At 40.2% G+C, this 19984-nt stretch overlaps 1 protein-coding gene across 3 annotated transcripts in view; it reads left to right on the top strand.

Annotated features, from left to right (window-relative positions):
• LOC123762252 (ornithine decarboxylase) overlaps positions 1–8932 on the top strand; it is a 31582-nt gene extending 22650 nt beyond the window's left edge. For all 3 annotated transcript variants that reach the window (XM_045748648.2, XM_069324685.1, XM_045748646.2), the window contains exons 6-11: positions 2811–2983; positions 3304–3505; positions 3957–4109; positions 5508–5699; positions 6776–6990; positions 7895–8932. In XM_045748648.2, the coding sequence (XP_045604604.1) occupies positions 2811–2983; positions 3304–3505; positions 3957–4109; positions 5508–5699; positions 6776–6990; positions 7895–8111 (1152 nt within the window). In that variant the 3' untranslated portion in view covers positions 8112–8932. The remainder of the gene's footprint in view (positions 1–2810; positions 2984–3303; positions 3506–3956; positions 4110–5507; positions 5700–6775; positions 6991–7894) is intronic.
• The last annotated feature ends 11052 nt before the right edge of the window (positions 8933–19984 follow it).

Below are 19984 nucleotides of genomic sequence, written 5' to 3'. Positions count from 1 at the left end.
TACTTCTAAGACTTGTGCCATGACTTTTACGCGGAAACGGGTTGTTCTTCGTCCCTCTTTGTCACTTTATGGTCATCCCCTTGAATACAAAGATTCCGCGAAGCTTTTGGGGTTATTCCTTGACACTCGTTTGTCTTGGTCTCCCCATATCTCTTACCTCCGTGTTGAGTGCTCTAAGTCCCTTACCCTCCTTCGGGTCTTGTCCCATACTTCTTGGGGGGCAGATAGGCGCACTCTCCTTGCTTTACATTCCTCTCTCGTCCTGTCTAAGCTCGATTATGGTTGCCCTGCTTACTCGTCTGCTTCTCCTTCTACTCTTCGCCGTCTTGATGCTTTGCACCATACTGGGTTGCGCCTCAGTTCTGGTGCCTTTCGTTCGACTCCCGTCCTTAGCTTGTATGTTGACACTGGCTTCCTGTCTCTCCAGGACCGCCGTGATCGCTACTGTCTTCGGTATCTTGCGCGGTCCTTGCAACATCCTTCCTCTCGTCTCTGTCGTGCTTTAACTTTTACCCCTCCTGCGGTTCCTGTTCCTCTTCACCACCTCCCTCTTTCTGTCCGGTTATCTCGCCTGCAGGATTCTCTTTCCGTTCGTATTTCTGATGTTTCTCCTCGTGTTGTTCCTTCTTTGCCCCCGTGGAGGGTCCCTCTTCCGCGGTTTTGTACATCCTTGACTCGCATCACTAAAGCTTTTACCCCTCCTACAGTTCTCAAACGCCTTTTCCTCGAGCACTTTTCTTCTCACTCCCGCTCCGTTTCTGTCTTCACCGATGGGTCTAAGTCAGCGGACGGTGTTGGCTACTCTGTTGTTTTTCCTGATCGCACTTATATGTGTCGCTTGCCTCCGGAGACTAGCATCTTTACAGCGGAACTTTATGCTATTCTCTATGCTCTTCGTCTCCTGCTTTCTCGTTGTCAGTCTTCCTTTGTGGTTGTTGTTGACTCTCGTAGTGCCCTCATGGCTCTCGGGTGCTTTAATCCAGTTCATCCGGTAGTTGTCGAGATCCAGCATTGGCTGTTTCTCGTTCACAGTAAATTTAAGTCGGTTGAGTTTTGTTGGGTTCCCAGCCATATTGGCGTGTCTTTAAATGAGCGTGCGGATGCTGCCGCTAAGGAAGCTGTCCGCTCTTGTCCCATCTCTCGTAAAGGCATTCCGTATTCCGACTTTTACCCGGTTATCCATTCCTCAGTCCTTACCCGTTGGCAGGCTTCTTGGTTGTCTGTTACTGGTAACAAGCTACGTACTCTTAAATGTTGTGTTTCCTCGTGGCCGTCCTCCTTCCACCGTAACCGGCGGTGGGAAACAGCTCTAGCGAGGTTGCGTATTGGCCATACTCGCTTAACCCATGGTCACTTGATGGAGCGCCGCCCTGCTCCTTATTGTCCTAGTTGCATTGTCCCTCTTACGGTCGTGCATGTCCTTCTTGAATGTCCTGACTTCCAGGACGAGCGTGTGTCTTGCTTTCCGACCGCCCCTCGCGGTCACCTGTCCCTCAATAGAATTCTTGGTGACTCGGATACTTTTGATATCGTTCGCCTTATGCGTTTTTGTTCTCGTATTGGCATCCTTGGTGATATTTAGCGCCCTCTGATTATTTTGCGTATTTGATGGTGCTACATAGCCTTCCCGGTTTGGTGCCTTCTTTTGATAATTACTTACTTACTTGCACATTTCTGACTTGCCAAGGTGACTAAAATTTTGCAGATTACCTCTCAGCTGGCCTAATTGGTTCTGTACCCATGGGAAGAAATATTAATTGTAATTAGTGCATATAGGATAAATGTAGAACTTCTTGGAATGTGGAATTCTTTGGGATAGATTGTGGAATTATCAGGGATGTCTAATTACCAATTATGAAACTTGAGAATATGGAGCAATTATTTCTCTTAATATAGTTGCTACAGGAGCAAAAATGGTTTTCTAGTAGGGCAGCCTTTTCCCGATTACTGGTTGTAACGGTACCATCTTTCCCATCTAATGGTGGTATTTTGCCCTCGGATGAGTATTGTTACTGATACTTTATCGGAGATGACCAAATTTTGGATCAAGCTCGTCCTGATGTAACTTGTCCAATTTCTGGTTCTCGTGTAGATATCTTACTTTTGAATCACTTTCATAAATGATCTAGTTATATACAGTAATTAATGTTCCTGTTAAGATGAGGGATGCCTTTAAATCTGTTCTAAGCTTTGTTTTTGGCCTTAGCTGCTATGCAGCAGCTGTAAGAAATTCATAACTGATTAGAAGGCTTGGTCACTGGCAGTGAAGAATGTACCGGTACTGAAGTTACAGTATGTCATGGGTGAAGACGTTTGCCTGGTTCCTCGCATCCCACTGGAGCAAGGCATTCCATTGTTATTTTTAGCTCTTCAGTGGAGGGCTGGCCAGTACACTGTACTTGCCGAGTTGTGCTTGCAGGGGTTGAGCTTTGGCTCTTTGGTCTCGTGCCTCTGTCAATCGAGTGGTGTACTGGTTCTAGAGCGTCCTAAAGCCAGGATGTGCAAGTAGACTGTTCACTTGGATCTGTCGAAAGCAGCGTCGTGCAGGTAAAGTTATGATGGGATCAAGGGAAGAACCTGGAATGCGAGTTGAGAAGATACAAAACTGAAGTCGAGATACTGGTCCAGGTCGCCCACAAATGTGATGGTTTAAATTGTCCAAATTGTCAATTGGGAATCTTATCACAATCGGTGGATTGTGGAAAGCACCCTTCCATTTAGGTCTGTACATTGCAACCCCCCACCCTCCGTCCCCATCACCCAACCCTCTTCCTCCTCTACATGTTTATTCATACAAACAACCCATTTAGGCAGAGATGCAGAAGGTGTTGCAGGCAGGAGTGGAGCCATCACGAATTATCTACGCCCATCCATGCAAGCCTGTGTCCCACTTGCGCCAAGCGTCGAAATTCAATATACCATTGATGACTTTTGACAATGAAACGGAACTCCATAAAGTAAAGGCATACTACCCTAGTGCTCAGTGAGTATAGTCTTGAATGTGTACATGCATATAGGGTGATGAAAGCTACGAGCTTCCAAAAGAATGATTTTGCAATAATTTTTTAGTAGTGTTGAAATAAATTCTTGACATTATATATTCTCATACCAAAGAAAGAGTATTGTACTTCACTGTACAGTGTAGGTGCTGTAATTGTCAGTGGTTGAATTGGTTAAATCAACATAGAAAGAACCTTATCAATGAGTTAATGTAATTGTTTTTCCTTGTATAGGTAATTGAGCAGTAGCATTATTCTAAAATGTTCAAATATCTTTTGAAGCTGAACTAAAGTTTTAATTCAGGCTTGTTCTACGTATCCGCTGTGATGCTGCCAAAGTGCAGTGCCCATTGGGTATGAAGTTTGGAGTACTCCCAGAAGATGCAGGGGCGCTCTTGGCCACGGCTAGATCACTGGATCTTAACATCGTGGGAGTTTCTTTTCATGTTGGCTCGGGTTGTTGTGAGCCTGCTGTTTTCCACCGTGCAATTGCAGCTGCTAAAAAAGTAAGAAATATACTATACAAGATAATTGATGTTAGTTACTTGGATCTTTATCACTGATTTAAAATCTAAGAAATAATCTACAAAAAAGGTTGATTTACTGAAAATGGGCAGATGAATTGCATGTTACAAGTAACAAACTATTAAAGTGAAGTTAGTCTGTGCCCTGCAATGGTATTTGCAATGTGCAGAATTTTCTAGTGCATTTATAATTTGTTTACTGTAGTAATTTTCACTGAGCACTGGTAGTGTAATTACCCAAGTGTAGTTAAGTTACGCTCGTGTCCCATCAACCCAATAATTTCTCAAATAACACTTTGAAACTGCTGATGGTTTTGGCATCCAATACTTTCTCACTTGGCCCAACCTCCTCCACTTGTTTACATTTAAATTTTCTAAAACACAAGCATGTGGGTAAATTAGTTGAAAAAATAAATTGCTTTTTCTCTCTTAGGTCTTTAATGAAGCAGAAGCCTTAGGATTTGCTCCAAATTTGCTAGATGTTGGTGGTGGGTTCCCAGGGACGCGCAACTCTTCCCTGGATGAAATAGCTTCCTATATCAACAAGGCACTAGATGAATTTTTCCCTGAAGACTGTGGAGTGAAGGTGAGGGCACAATTCATGGTTGTATTACTACAGGTTTAATTGGTTAAATAGACTCCCTTCCAACAGAATGGTTGATAATTCTGGCATGTGGAATTACTGAACTTACCGGTAGGTAGTTTTTTGGGATGCTAAAGCTTAAGTTTTTCCCCAATTATTTTTTACCAGACTAAGTACAACAGTGTAAAATTCTTAATTGTAGTATTAAGTAATGTTAGTGCACAACACAACCTTAACACACGACCACCACAAAAGACGACACTCGACTCGAATATTACATTACAATATTTAATATTATAATAATAAATTTATTTTTTATATTATAATACAATATTATTCTAATATTGTTGTAATGTTTGAGTTGTGCATTGTTGTGTGTGGTTCCCAGAGGACTTCCATTCCTCTTCCTGGGAGGTTCTACAGGGCCCTCAGCAAGGCTACCAGCCTGATACAGTAATAGTACCAGGGAAAGCTCTTTAGGTCCTCGCGCACGAGCCCATGGCTCTGGTGCCGTACAACCAGCTGCTCCAGGTAGGTGGGACTCGACAGCCTGGGAAGGCGACTCATCTAGGGGAAGGAAAACCCTGATCTCAAACCTCCGCTGCCTTGCAGCCATACCCACTTTTCAGACGGGCCTCAGGAGTCAACCTGGAGGAAAAATCCGGAGCTGGAGCCCTTAAGGCTGTTTTGTTGTAGACTTCAGCCTCGTTCTGGCAGCTCCTGCGACGGCGCTGGAACCAAGCATATTGGCGTTTGCCTTTCCATTGGACAATTTCAGCAACGTGGAGAGGAGGGGGACCTGCTGCATTGGCAACGGCGGCTTCTCCATATTGACCTACCCAGGCTTTGTGCTCTGGAGAGGACACTCCAGCCTCGACAACCAGAGTGCAGCTCCATAGTCTCCTGAGACTGCTGGATGCCTACCACCATGTTAGTGCGACAAAGTACTGTATGTAATGCTTTCTGGGTTTTTATAGTAAGTATTTGTTACAGAAACACTCGGTGTGGGGTGGTATTAGTCCCAAGAGAATAGTTATAATTTCTAAAGACTAAGAGTATTTTTCTAGTAATATATATTAATACTGTAAAGACAAAACTTGTTAAATATTAAAAAATGCCAAAGATTTGTGTACCTCCTAAGTTTTTGTTTAGTGGATAATATGTATTTCTATCTAAAGGTTCTTTTATTTTATGGTCTGGATCTTGGATCCCACTGCATAGTTGTCTATTTACTATAATTGGTTTATTTCTGTATAAATAAGATTCTTGCCTTTGTATCCGAATGTTAAAATTCTTAGTATTAAAGTTTACAATAGTTAATGAAAACTTAAGTATTTTTAATTAAATTGTATATTCTCTCCCTCCATTTCATAAAGTGTCACGTTATATTTTTTGGTTTAGATAATTGCAGAACCTGGCCGCTATGTAGTGGCATCTGCCTTTACTTTGGCTACAAACATCTTGGCAAAGAGAGACATCAATGATGATAATGGGTCTTTGGTGTCCACCATGTACTACATCAACGATGGTGTGTATGGCTCCTTCAATTGCACCATTTACGATCATCAGAAAGTGTATCCAGTTCTAGTTGAGGTATGTAACCTGCATTATAAATCATTAAATTATAAAGAATATACTTTTAATGTAATAAAATTAATTGGGTGTAAAGTACAAAGTTAAAAATTATGAATTTATATTAAGTGTTGTACCAAAATATTGCTATTTGAGTAATTAAGCATACTGTAGCAATATAAACACTATATTAATAAAGTTAACTGTAAATAGCCTATGGAATGCAGAGCTTGTTTATTCACAATCACACCCACTTGTGTGTCTAATATGTTTGAGATAATCTGGCAACTGTGATGTTGCCCATCAACCTGTTCGATAAATCTTCGACCCGAATTACAAATCTGTACCCCAGTTATTTTCCCTAAATTTGACCAATTTTGTATTTATTGGTTGTAGCATTGTTGATATATAAAGTACTGTTAATAACCCCTTATGTTACACCCTTTTGTCCATTTGTATATTTACTCCAGTAATGTCCCCTCCTTTTAGTGGGGGTCCTTTTTGTAACGAACTGCCATTGTAAGGCATTCCAGGATGTCCAAACTGTGTTCAGTGCAAATTGTTCAGGGGACAATTTTTGTTTCGGTGAGAATTGTTCACTCAAGCCACCATCTGGATGTGGCCATGTTATCAGCCGAACTGATCTAATTGTACTGTGTAAAATTGCAGCTGTGAATATCCTTGTTGAATGTCCCAACTTTCAGAACGTGTCTTGCTTCCCACCTGTCCCCTCAATAGAATTCAATCCTTGGTGAATCTGATGCCTTTGTTATTGCCCGCTCTGTGCAATTTTGTTCTCGTATTGGCATCCTTAGGGATATTTAGCGCCTTTTGATTATTCTGCAACTTCTATGGTGCTACATAATCTTCCTGGCTTGGTGCCTCCTTTTGATAATTACTTTTATAAAATTGTGGAAATTTTAGAAATTTTAAGTTATGTATATTCTTGGTTATGAAATACAGTACATGGTTTTTAGTTTCTACCATTAGGTTTTGTTTTTACCTGAAGTATATTCCTATATAGTTGAAGTAAATTGTTTTAATAGGTTCTTGAAAATGTATGACCTAATTTAATCTCTGGTAAATTGATATTGCAGGAACCAGCATCTGATGAGCCTTGCTTCACAAGCTCTATCTGGGGACCCACCTGTGATGGCTTAGATCAGGTAGTGTCTAAAATTGATCTACCAAGGCTTTCTTGTGGAGATTGGCTGGTTTGGCCAGAGATGGGAGCTTACACCCTTGCTGCTGCTGGTACTTTCAATGGCTTCCCACTACCTAAAGTGCATACTGTAATTCCATATCATACTTGGTAAGTCTTAATCTTTGATGTATATTAATTGGTATTCTTTAATCCTACATTCTCCCCTTCACATAAGTTTCATACAAGTGAATAATTTGGTATTCAATATGATTACTTTCTTGCAATGGTTACTTTTGTCGCACTTCAATCTTCATTAAATGGTTTTCTTGCACTTAATAAAAATTTTCTAATGAAACAAATTATCACTGGCAGTTTGGCTTCTCCACACATTCTTGACTAAATGTTTTGAGCTTCCCAGGGCCCTGTTCAATGATGCGTATGATATTTACAGTCATTGTGTTTTCAGAGTTAATTGTTTGCTTATAACTAGAAATTTATCAATGTTCACACATGAATTCTCTAGTCTAAAAGGAAAAAAGCGACGGCAATGAATATACAAATGTTTGTCTCAATTGAGGCCTTATGGATGAGCTAGAAGCTCTTCTTGGTACAAATCATGCCCTAGATATGCACTGTCCACAATAACAGCAATGTTCATAAGTTTTCAGACTGGTTCATGCAAATAGAATAGCTTGGGAACTGAAAACTGAAAATTTAGCAGTTGGACGATACATTTTAGTGTCGTCAGTGAAAATGTTAATAAATGCAAATTGTCTATTCTTAATGTAAAAAAAAATGCAAACCATTTTAAACTTAAAAAATGTAGCCCTTGATAAATAAGTATTTGGTAAGCATAACAAAGGAGAATATTTAAGTTTTGAAAACCTGGCTTGTGTGTACAAAAAAGTGTATAATTAGTGGTTTTATATACAATTACTCAAACAATTAAGTAACCCCTGTAACATGTTCCTTTGTATGCCGTCTAATGATAAATTATGACTCGAATATAATTAGTATAAAAAGAATCTAAGATTGCAAGAATTTAGTTGTCTGACAGTTTTGTTTGTTGCAGGCTGTACTTGGAGGAGCATATGGGCAGGTCTTCGAGGTTTACTTCAGTAGATGAAACTTGCATTTTGGGCAATTGCTCCAGCACCAGCTTGCGAGAGGCAGAAAACAATGTCTCGATTACAAGCACAGTGTATTTCACCTGTGCTGCTAATCTTGACAATACTCTCTTGGAGGAGCAATTGGCTCAGCTAGCCATCATTAATGTTGGAGAAATGTGAATCAAGTTGTTTTTTAAAGTACCTTTCGGTAGATATTGGCAGAAATGGGAAGAATAACAATGCGATAATGCATTAGGCTATTAATTTTTTAGCTAATAAAATTTGCAGTATAGTTACTTGCATTGTAAACTGTTAATTATTAGGGAAATCAGATGTGCAACTGTTGGCACATTCCCCATGCAAGGTTTTATACTATACTAATTGGTTCCTTTTTATTGAATTTAATTGGTAGGTTTTATGCAGTATTGAGTTGGACGTGATTTTAATATGTATCGAGAACCGACTTCTGAAATTTTTTTATTTTTACCTTCAAATTTTAAATTAACACATTTCTAAATAATATTGAAGCTTAATTGTGCATGTTAATTTTTGAAGATCTTGCTACTGATCTTATCAACCTTTCATTTAGCAAGTATATTGGTCAAGAGTAACCAAAATATTTACAAAACTAGTGCATCATTATGCTTTGAATGTGGGAAAAGGTAACCATGGTAACAGTTATGGAGGCTTGCTTCCCATTTTAGTAGATAGTAGGTATTCCAATGTGTAATATGTATTCAATGGGAATAGTTACTCAGTATTAACATTTATCCATCAGCTTGCCAGTTTTGACAACACGGTAGTAGAATTCATTATTGCAATTACAGTATTCATCTTTCCATTTGGCTCGCTCCAGCATAATGATATTCAGAAAGTTCTCATGTGGAACTTGTAACCCCATGGCAATGTGTATCTTGGCCAAGCTTACGGTGCTGATCTGCAGTACCTAACTTGTGTGAATTGGCTAATTAAATATACAGTATCTGTACTGAAAAATTTTACTCGAGGTTTTATTTAATTACCTAAGGGTTGAGGATTTGGCTTGGATAAGACCTTATTTCACCTCCCCATCCACCCCCCAAAAAAATGTAAAGCCATAGGTACAAAAGTTGGTTATTGGACTTTAATCTGCTCAGACCCAATGAAGCAAAGGTTGGTTTGCATAGCTGTGTGGAATAAGATGGAACAAATTGTGTTTTAAGGAAGAACACTAGGTTAGAAATAGTGGGATATATCAAATGTCTTGTAAGCAGTAGACACAATAACAGGGGTATGTAAATGAAAAGTGGTATGGGAACAATGTCTTCATATGGGTTAGTATCTCCTGGACCTGTGGGATTGATTTTTCGTAAGAGTTTGTGTGGGGGATAAAAAATGTAGGCGCTTATGAGACGGTGAATAACTAGTGAAGTGACGAGTACAAATTTTTTTTTTCATCTTGAGTGTACTGTGCTTTAGTAGGAAACATTGTGGGAGGCCCAGAAGGTTGTTCATATTTTACTCCAGGATGCACTACCGTCCACCCCCAAGTGGCTGGGCTGGACGGTGGTATGATCCTCTAACCACTTGGGCTGGACGGTTACATGCTTGGTGGATTTCTAGGTTGTATATGGGTGACTTAAGGATGGGGGCAATAAATGATATGGGAAGAACCCCAAGCTGTTACAGGACAATGTAGATGGGTTTGGGAGTGTGCTGTGGGTGGGAGACAGTTGGCGAGGACAGGGAAAGACGGGGCCACTTGTCAACACCGAGGGGAAACTCCTATGAAGCAGCAACGTCTTGAGGGGGAAGGATAAAAAATACATGAGCAGAGTGCGAGTGAACTCTGCATCACCCCTCTGCCTCTCGCGGGACACCTTGGCCCCCTGCCTCTTATGGGACACCTCGTCCCCCTGCCTCTCGTGGGACACCTTGTCTCCCCCTACATCTTGTGGGACACCTCACCACCTTGCCTCTTACAAGACCCTCGTTCCCCACTATCCTGCTTCAAAACACCTCCGATACTAAAAATTAGCAGTGTACCAAACTAGTCAGATTCAGTAGAATATAGGACACTAAGTTTCTCCGTACTCACAATATCTGTGTTTGTCTCTGTCTGTCTGTCTGTCTCTCTGTCTGTCTCTGTCTCTCTGTCTCTCTCTCTCTCTCTGTCTCTATCTCTGTCTGTCTTTAAATTTCAGTTACTGTATATAATTTCAGTATTACATTGAAATAATCCAGCAATCCAGTGCCTTTTACACAACCCGTTTTCGAACTTTCTTGGTCAATATTGACTTATTAAATAAGTGCATATGTGACATACTAATTTATTGTGAATATTTTAGTTTACCTTGAAAAGCTTCATAGAAAACACCGACCTTACCTAACCTTCTTAGTATGTTAAGATAAGCATCTTATTGCTTCGTAATTACAATTATTACTTAACCTATACCTATAATAGATTAAGTAATAATTGTAATTACGAAGCAATAAGATGCTTATCTTAACATACTAAGAAGGTTAGGTAAGGTCGGTGTTTTCTATGAAGCTTTTCAAGGTAAACTAAAATATTCACAATAAATTAGTATGTCACATATGCACGTATTTAATAAGTCAATGTTGACTATACGAAAGTGCGAGAACGGGTTGCTTTTACATTACCTAGTAATTTCTTCTATAAATAAAACTTGTATTCCCAAGCCAGTATTTACCCAGGTCTTTCCTAGAATAAACATACAAAGTATATCAGTTATGTTTTTTATTAATTGGTTGATTTATTTAGCCTTCTAATATTCATTGATGAGTTATGTTGACCAGACCACACACTAATAGGTGAAGGGACGACGACGTTTCGGTCCGTCCTGGACCATTCTCGAGTCACAAACGACTTTAGAATGGTTCAGGACGGACCGAAACGTCGTCGTCCCTTCACCTTCTAGTGTGTGGTCTGGTCAACATACTTCAGCCACGTTATTGTGACTCATGGCCTGCACATTGATGAGTTAGTTATTCTTTCATATTTTTTGTTTCACTCATGTCTCTTCATAGTCCTTGCCTTTATGTATAATGTATATTAAGTTTAAAATCCTTTCATAAGGAAGTTTACTAATTCGTAAAATTAACTTTTTCATCCTTATCTGTACATGTTCCAGTGAACTTGTGCCCATCTTGTACTAGTGGCCAAAACTGAGCATCATTATCTAAATTGGGCCTAACACAGGCAAGGTAGAGTTGCACACATTAAATGTCTTAATGTTGCCAGATAAGTCCTGGTATTCTATTTGCCTTATTGTGAAAATTGATACATCGATTCCTTAGATCAAGAGCCACATCAAGATTCTTACTCTCGGATTAGCAGCTTCAATGTTACTAACCTTACATCTGGTCACTTCACTAATATCTACCATGTTCAAAACCCTACATTTTCTAGTTGTTAACTGCATTAGCTAATGATCCTTAAACTATTTAAAAAAATATAAATTACAAAAACTGCTACGAACGGGGGCAAGACTAGAGTTGCACACAATAATGTTATTAAATAAGAGAGAATACGCACTCTAACAAGATAGGCATACAGTGTTGAACTACTGTGCTCTTCACCTGAGTGCTTAGGGGCCCATGCGTAAAACTTGGATTGGCTTCAGGAGGGACCTCCAGACTTCAGGATTTCCTACTGAAATCACAGGTTGTATGAAGTATGACTTGTAGGTTGTAGTGGATATGTGGGCCTGTGGGTGGCTCCAAGCAATAGCCTGTTAAACCAAGTTTTAACAAGATAAGCCTGGCCCCAGGTCGGGCTTGGGGAGTAGAAGAATTCCTAGAACCCACTCCAGATATAACGTTAAGTTCAATAACCACTGGATGAAGGAGCCGCCTAATTTTTTGTTGTTTATCATTGCTGGTTAAGCACTTTTGAATGCTTCCTCAGGGCTATAGGGGGGCACCGGTTGAGAGCCTTCATAAATGCCTAGACGTTTGCTACCACCAGTGAGGCGAGGAGCCCAAGGTGTGGTGAGAAGGGTCCTGGTGACCTGCAAGAAGGGCGATGCTCTCCACACCCTGGGTCATAATACATCCGAGGCGGTGCACTATCAATTTGATATGACTCTGGCTCATCCCGGCGGAGGCTACAGCCGCCAGAACCATTGGCAGGATTCTCTTGAAGTTGTAAGTAATCTGTATCAACTCCATCGCCTCTTGCACATCGCTCAGTTAAACTGATGCGTCCAACATTACAGTATCCACCACTATTGTGACCATTATTAATGTAGCCACCATTGTATCTACCAGCAAATGTCGCCATAAATAGCTGCCTCTATATTGCATCCTAATACGAAAAGGCTTGTGTTTTCAGGATCGTCATTGTTGCTACAATGACGATCCAACAGGCCAAAAATTATCATTCTAAAAAATGATAGCGGCTCTCAAAATTGACATACTATCCCGTTTTCTGTTTTGGGTCCTCTGGTAGGTTAGGATAAGGGAACTTTAGTACGACAGTTTCTTGACGTTGAAAACCTTAAGAGGACGGGATGGAGGATGTTGCATTACTGATGCCTCGCAAAAATTTTTCAGCGCTGGTTAAACACTTGTTCTTTTAGCTGTCTAAACTCTTGGCTGGCCTTAAGAAATATGTTAAGGGTACCGTACCAGCTGTTTTATGTGTTTTATACTGTTCAGCTAAGGTGAGACCCAGGGAGAGTAACCACAAATTAACCTGTTCAGAGTATGTCAGCCTCTTCACACTGGACACAAGGAAATAACCGTATTGATTCTTTACAATTTAATTTTCACAGTAGCCCCTTTTACCCATAAGGGATTATTACGATCACCTTCACCAAGAAGTATGTGAAGCCAAATAAACAACTTTACGTATTAGAGATACAAGAAGTGAAGCAGCAAACGGTGGTCAGTTCGAATTCCACTAGTTATAGCTGATCACAGCTAGGTGACAGCACCACCGGGAGTTACCCGCTCCCATGTCAATACGACTTAGTCCTTTCGCTGATGTCCACCTGTGTGAGTTAGTAGTCCTTGAGTCGCCAGCCTTGGAAAGTACCAGCTTTTTCTAGGTAAGTGTTGGCCATTCTTTCGACTGTCGTGGGGCGGGCCATTTGCCTGTGTTATTGTGTATTGTTTCCAGGTTTCGTGTTTGCTTCACGTGCATGTGTTTACACTCCTCACTCGTTGTGTGGACTTTGGTTACGTTATGCTTCGAGCTGCATGTGTCTTAAGGCAGCCCTTTCCTAGGCATTAATTTGACATTACTACTGCCTTGACAGAGTGACCTCACTGGTGGGTTCGGAAGTTTAGCCCATAGAGGCCAGCTTACTGTATATTATGTCTCGTCGTGAGCCAGTGTAAGGGGTGGTTGATAACGTCCACCCTGTGTGGGATTTATTGACTCCCTCAGTATATGCACACTTAAATATAAATTTTAGAATTTAAACTAAACTACTAAAAGTAATAATGGCTCCTTAGCTGCAGATTGCTGGGAGGCTAGCAGTAGTATGTTTCTATGGCCCCTGGGAAGACTGTGTTGGTATGGCTCAGTGTTCCTAAGGGGACTATGCTGGGGGAGACTCAAGAGGAATGGTGCTGCTTTCATTAACCTGGTAAATAAATAATTATAATGCAGCATTCATTGGTATCGGTTATGTATTTTGGCCTAAACTTTTAATTCTGGTATCTTGTCGCATATTAATAATTGTAAACAATAGCAAGAATTATTACTTTATTGATTTGAATTTTATTGCAAAGTTTATTTTATTTGATCTTTAAACAATTGCATCAAATCGCTTTCAAATATTAGTTAACCTAACTAGTTATATTTAATTAAATGGTAAGTATCTTTCAATGACAGAGGTGGCCGTAAATGCCCATAGTATAGCGAGTCTGCATGGAAAAAAAGGGTTATGACAAGGACATAAAACTAGAAAAGTGGATCCAATTTCCCTAGATATCCTGACCAAACTCTCCTTCCTATAATTTTATGTAATACAGACCCGATGCGCAGTTTTATATTTGTTAAGACTTAACCGTCTTGTTGGGCCAGCGCTTGTTCACTACTGATGATATGGCGGGAAGTTTGTGGTTATGGCGTCTGCCAGCTGTCACTGTGGCGTCCGGTGTAGCTTTTGCTATTCTTTATATCACTTTAAGGCTTAGACACAGTTCCTTTTATAAACAATGTTTCTGTTTATAATGGATTTTAGTATTTATTTTATTCCACCATAGAAAGGTGGTATAAAATGTGTTCGTGAAGCTTAGTGCTCGTCCTGGTCACTGCCACAGTTATACCTTTCTATAGTTCCCTGCTGTAACTTTTCTTGTTAGTCTTAACTCTGCTTTTTTTAAATCCTGAACAATGATCCCTTTATTCCCCCCTTTTTCAATTAATCATTCATTCCACTACTGTTCTTCGCGAGAAAATGGTATACTATCTGTTCCATTTATTACCCCCTCCATATATTCCGATTTCTCTTCTTAATCTTAAACAGTTTAATATGCAGCTTTGGCAAAGTTAATATTTTTTTTTGTCTGGCATTCCCACCATTAAAGGTGGCATATCCCCATTGTCTTCCTTTTACCATAGTAATAGGTGATAGGAAACGGCTTTGACTAGGCTGCATATCGGCCACACATTTAACTCTTGAACATTTAAACATGGAACGACGCCTTGCTCGTTATGATCTGCACTGTCCTATTTAGTCGTGCACCTCCTCCTTGTATAATATAATTTTCAGGATCGGAAGTCTTGCTTTCCAGATGTCCCTCTGAGTCACTTTTCACTAGACAGAATCGTTGTTGTTGTTAAGATTCGCTACCTGGAACAAAGTTCCAAGTAGCACAGGCTATGGTGAGCTCGTAGTAGACAGAATCGTTGGTGAATTCCATAACTTCGATGTCATCGCCTCACGTTTGAATTTGTTCTCATATTAACATCGTGAATAATATTTAGTGCCTTTTTTAACATCCGGCAACGAAGACGGTGGTACATAGTTTTCGCTGCTTGGTGCCTTCTTTTTAATAATTACTTGTACCCAGGCGCAGTTGACTTAACAACTAAATTAATATTTACCAACCCTAAAACCTAACTTAATTTTGCAGATACAAAGTTGTGAAATCTTTTAAGAACGGTAACTCTATTAGACAAATAGTTTTCCTATCACAGTGTAGGATTTAGTCAACATATATTTCTGATGTCACTGATACACAATCTCACGGGTAGTGGTCCTGGCGATGAGTATTACCCTCGATGGTACTCTTGTTAGTTGAAGACACTTTTTAGTGCGTAGTTGTATTTTTTAACCCCCAAGTAAGGTAACTCTGTCAGGATTATTAACGAGTCATGGGTTCGGTGAATGATTGCCTCAGTCTCACATACTTTGCTCACAAAGTTTTTTTTTTAAAAGATTACATGAAGGGGGGAGTGAAAAACGCACAACCATTACAATAGAAAAAGTCCGGTAACTTCACGATGCGTAGACACCGCCAGATACGTGAACAGAGAGAAAATTCAGTAGTGCAACCTGTGGTTTGGTTAGGATAACACAGACTAGGTTTATTAGACCAACAGAGGTTATGTTTGGTTAGGTTAATTAACGTATTCACTAATTGGTATATTTTCGGTATAAAAAGTCGTAATTTGAAAATGAAAATAGGGGCAGAGAGTCAGAATTCGGCTCAAAAATCACGCTCAAGAGTCAGATTTCCCACATTTCAGATATTTTGAAAACTGCAGGGGGGGTTTGGGCAAAATGTGACCCATCGCCGTTTTTAGTAATTGGCATAGTTTCGGCATAAAAAGTCGTAATTTGAAAATGAAAATAGGTTCACTGAGTCAGAATTCGGCTAAAAAATCACCCTCAGGAGTCAAATTTCCCACATTTCAGATATTTTGAAAACTGCAGGGGGTTTGGGCAAAATATGACTCATCGCCGTTTTAAGTAATTGTCATATTTTCGGTATAAAGAGGCGTAATTTAAAAATGAAAATAGGTGCAGAGAGTCAGAATTCGGCTCAAAAATCACGCTCAGGAGTCAAATTTCCCACATTTCAGATATTTTGAAAACTGCAGGGGGGTTTGGGCAAAATATGACCCATCGCCGTTTTTAGTAATTGGCATAGTTTCGGCATAAAAAGTCGTAATTTGAAAATGAAAATAGGTGCAGAGAGTCAGAATTCAGCTAAAAAATCACGCTCAGGAGTCAAATTTCCCACATTTCAGATATTTTGAAAACTGCAGGGGGGTTTGGGCAAAATATGACCCATTGTCGTTTTCAGTAATTGGTATATTTTCTGTTGAAAAGCCGTAATTTGAAAATGAAAATAGGTGCAGAGAGTCAGAATTCGGCTCAAAAATCACACTCAGGGGTCAAATTTCCCACATATCAGATATTTTGAAAACTGCAGGGGGGTTTGGGCAAAATATGACCCATCGCCGTTTTTAGTAATTGGCCTAGTTTCGTTATAAAAAGTCGTAATTTGAAAACGAAAATAGGTGCAGAGAGTCAGAATTCGGCTCAAAAATCACACTCAGGGATCAAATTTTCCACATTTCAGATATTTTAAAAACTGCAGGGGGGTTTGGGCAAAATATGACCCATTGTCGTTTTCAGTAATTGGTATATTTTCTGTTGAAAATTTGTAATATGAAAATAAAAATAGGCGCAGAGAGTCAGAATTCGGCTCAAAAATCCCGCTCAGTAGTCAAATTTCCCACATTTCAGATATTTTGAAAACTGCAGGGGGGTTTGGGCAAAATATGACCCATTTCCGTTTTTAGTAATTAGCATATTTTCTGTTGAAAAGTCGTAATTTCAAAACGAAAATAGGTGTAGAGAGTCAGAATTCGGCTCAAAAATCACGCTCAGGACTCAAATTTCACACATTTCAGATATTTTGAAAACTGCAGGGGGGTTTGGGCAAAATATGACCCATCGTCGTTTTTAGTAATTGGCATAGTTTCGGTATAAAAAGTCATAATTTGAAAATGAAAACAGGTGCAGAGAGTCAGAATTCGGCTCAAAAATCACGCTCATGAGTCAAATTTCCCACATTTAAGATATTTTGAAAAGTGCAGGGGGGGGGGCAAAATATGACCCATCGCCGTTTTCAGTAATTGGCATAGTTTCGGTATAAAAAGTCGTAATTTGAAACTGAAAATAGGTGCTAGATGTTAGCTATTCTTAGAATTGTTAAAGTAGCAGTAAAGGGTTGTCTTAGAAGATTTGTAAGGATTGTTACTGTACGATCAGTTGAGTATCTTTCAGGCAGCAAGCATGGAGGGGTTAGAGAGCTTCTCCCTCTCTCTTTACGGCTGTGCTTTTTTACTTGAAATGGACCATTATAAACAAAGGGAAAGATAGACCATATCAACACTTTCGTCAGCCTCTTCCATGGAAAGAATCGAGTCTAAAGATAATCATTAAAGGATTACCAGTTAGAAAATCAGCATGTGACCCACAGAGACTTAAAAAAGTAATAGAACAACAAATGAAAACCATCTCAAGACCTACAACGACTCGCATCTTCACAGACGGATCAGTTGATGAAGAAAGAGGTTCTGCTGGGGCAGCAGTTTACACTACCAACCGTGATGCTTACTGGAGTATGAACAGTGGGTGCTCTACATTGTCAACAGAATTATATGCCCTGAAGGAGGCAATAAAGTATACAATTGAGAGTAATTTACATGATGTCATCATTCATACCGACTCTAAATCTTCCCTCCAGGCATTGTTATCCAGTCAGCACAGAGATAATATACAACTCCTCACAGAAATTCAACACATAGGAAAAGAAGCCATCAGCCATCTATGGCTGTCAATCACCCTAAATTGGATACCAAGTTACATTGGCATAGATGGTAATGAAAAGGCAGAGTCACTAGCACAAACTGCCACTGCTCTACCTGTTGTACAGGTTCAAATACCTCCAAGTTTCTCACAGATTAAGGAGCAAATCAAGAAGAAAATACTCCCAACTATCAAAAGTCGCCACAGAGCCAAAGTAGCGGAAGGAAGATCCACTGCGATATGGTACGAACAAGCCACTGGGAACTACTCTTTCAAGCCTGACAAAAAGATATTCACAGTAATTGCAGTAGCCATACACAGACTCAGACTTGGTTACAAGTGCTGCTGGGAGGTAATGAACCCAATAGTTAAAGAGTGTCATATCTGTGGAACAGAAGCAGAGGCGCCACTATTGCACTACTTACTGGAATGTGAAGCTACTGAAGCTCTGCGCATCAAACTAAACATTAATCCATCGACAGCAGCTGCATTTGATGCACATTCCATCGCGACTACAATGATTAGAAAAGCCGTTAAGGAATGGGACTCGCTAGTGAACATTCTGCATCTAAATCCGCCACCAAGATAATGTTATTAAACCAAGACTAAAACCAGTGCACTAAAACAGAAGCAAAAAACAAACCGGGAAAACGGAGGAATCCCCACCTCCATTTAAAACTTTGACCCAAATATCACAGTAACAAAGTTATCGCGAATAACCGAACTCAGTTACGGGCTCACTATAGCCAGTGCTACATGGACACTTCGTTCTGAGTAGCTAAATCTAAAACAACAACAACGGCTGTGCTCTTGGAGTAGGAGGTCATACGACCTTGTGGGTTATTTCCTTACCTCTTCTCATCCTCCTCTCTTCTCCCTCTTTATTCGGTATTACCAAGTTAGGTATCTTATTATAATATTACCGTGCCATTAGCTAGGGTTTTGAGTGTATCTATTGGTGTTCTCCAAGCCAGTGTTTTGGAGGCCTAAGTGTTACTCAGGGCTGGCTAGAGAGACCACATGTGCTAATGTTTACAGTGATACCAGAGTGTGTGTTCTAGTGTCCCGTCAGGAGCGTAGACTTCACCCTTAGTTACAGTTTGTCAGCCTTGTATCCTGCTTATGTGGATTCAAGGGCGTTAACGTAAGATCTGGTGGTAAAGTAATTTGTTGTATTTTTGAATGAGGGTTATTATGGGGTTTAATAAATAAGTACTAAGGCTTAGGAGTATCCTTTTATCCTGTTTGGAGTGGAGTAGGTTAATTACCTTTAGATTACAGACTTATTAGGACAAGTATTATTGGCTGGGAGTTGTGTTCCCTGGGGGCTGGGCCTTACCTAACTCTCACTATTTTAGGAACTCCTTGACCTTAGCTATTAGCCCTCACAGAAAAACCATTAGTCCCCCTTAACACAGTATAAAAATTCGTAATTTCAAAATCCAAATATGTGCAGTGAGCAAGAATTCGGCTCAAAAATAATGCTCATGAGTCAGATTTGCGATATTTCCGATATTTTGAAAACTGTAGGGCGGCGGGTTTGGGCAAAATGTGACCCATCGCCATTTTCCCTAATTGGTATACCCATACTGTGTGTGGTAGTGGATTCCATACTCATCCTGTTGGTGGTAGTGGACCATATACCCATCGTGTGTGGTAGTCGCAGTGGACCCCATACCCATCCTGTGGGTAGTAGAGGACCCCATACTCATCCTGTGGGTAGTAGAGGACCCCATACCCATCCTGTGGGTAGTAGAGGACCCCATACCCATCCTGTGGGTAGTAGTGGACCCCATACTAATCCTGTGGGTAGTACTGGACCCCATACACATCCTGTGGGTAGTAGTGAACCCCATACCCATCCTGTGGGTAGTAGTGGACCCCATACTAACCTGTGGGTAGTAGTGGACCCCATACCCATCCTGTGGGTAGTAGTGGACCCCATACTAACCTGTGGGTAGTAGTGGACCCCATACCCATCCTGTGGGTAGTAGTGGACCCTATACTAACCTGTGGGTAGTAGTGGACCCCATACCCATCCTGTGGGTAGTACTGGACCCCATACCCATCCTGTGGGTAGTACTGGACCCCATACCCATCCTGATGGCGCTAGTGTTTACTCTAACATATACATTTTTTATATTACATAATGTACGATCCATTTTCTTCAACTTGAACAGAGCAAACCTTATTGTATATATCATAATATTTCGCCAATTGAAATATTTACAGATTATAATTCATAGAATAATGATCATAAGTTACTAAGAA

The sequence above is a fragment of the Procambarus clarkii genome, chromosome 2 (assembly GCF_040958095.1).
Source record: "Procambarus clarkii isolate CNS0578487 chromosome 2, FALCON_Pclarkii_2.0, whole genome shotgun sequence".
NCBI classification, from domain to species: Eukaryota; Metazoa; Arthropoda; class Malacostraca; order Decapoda; family Cambaridae; genus Procambarus; species Procambarus clarkii.
This window is presented reverse-complemented; position numbering and strand designations above follow the sequence as displayed.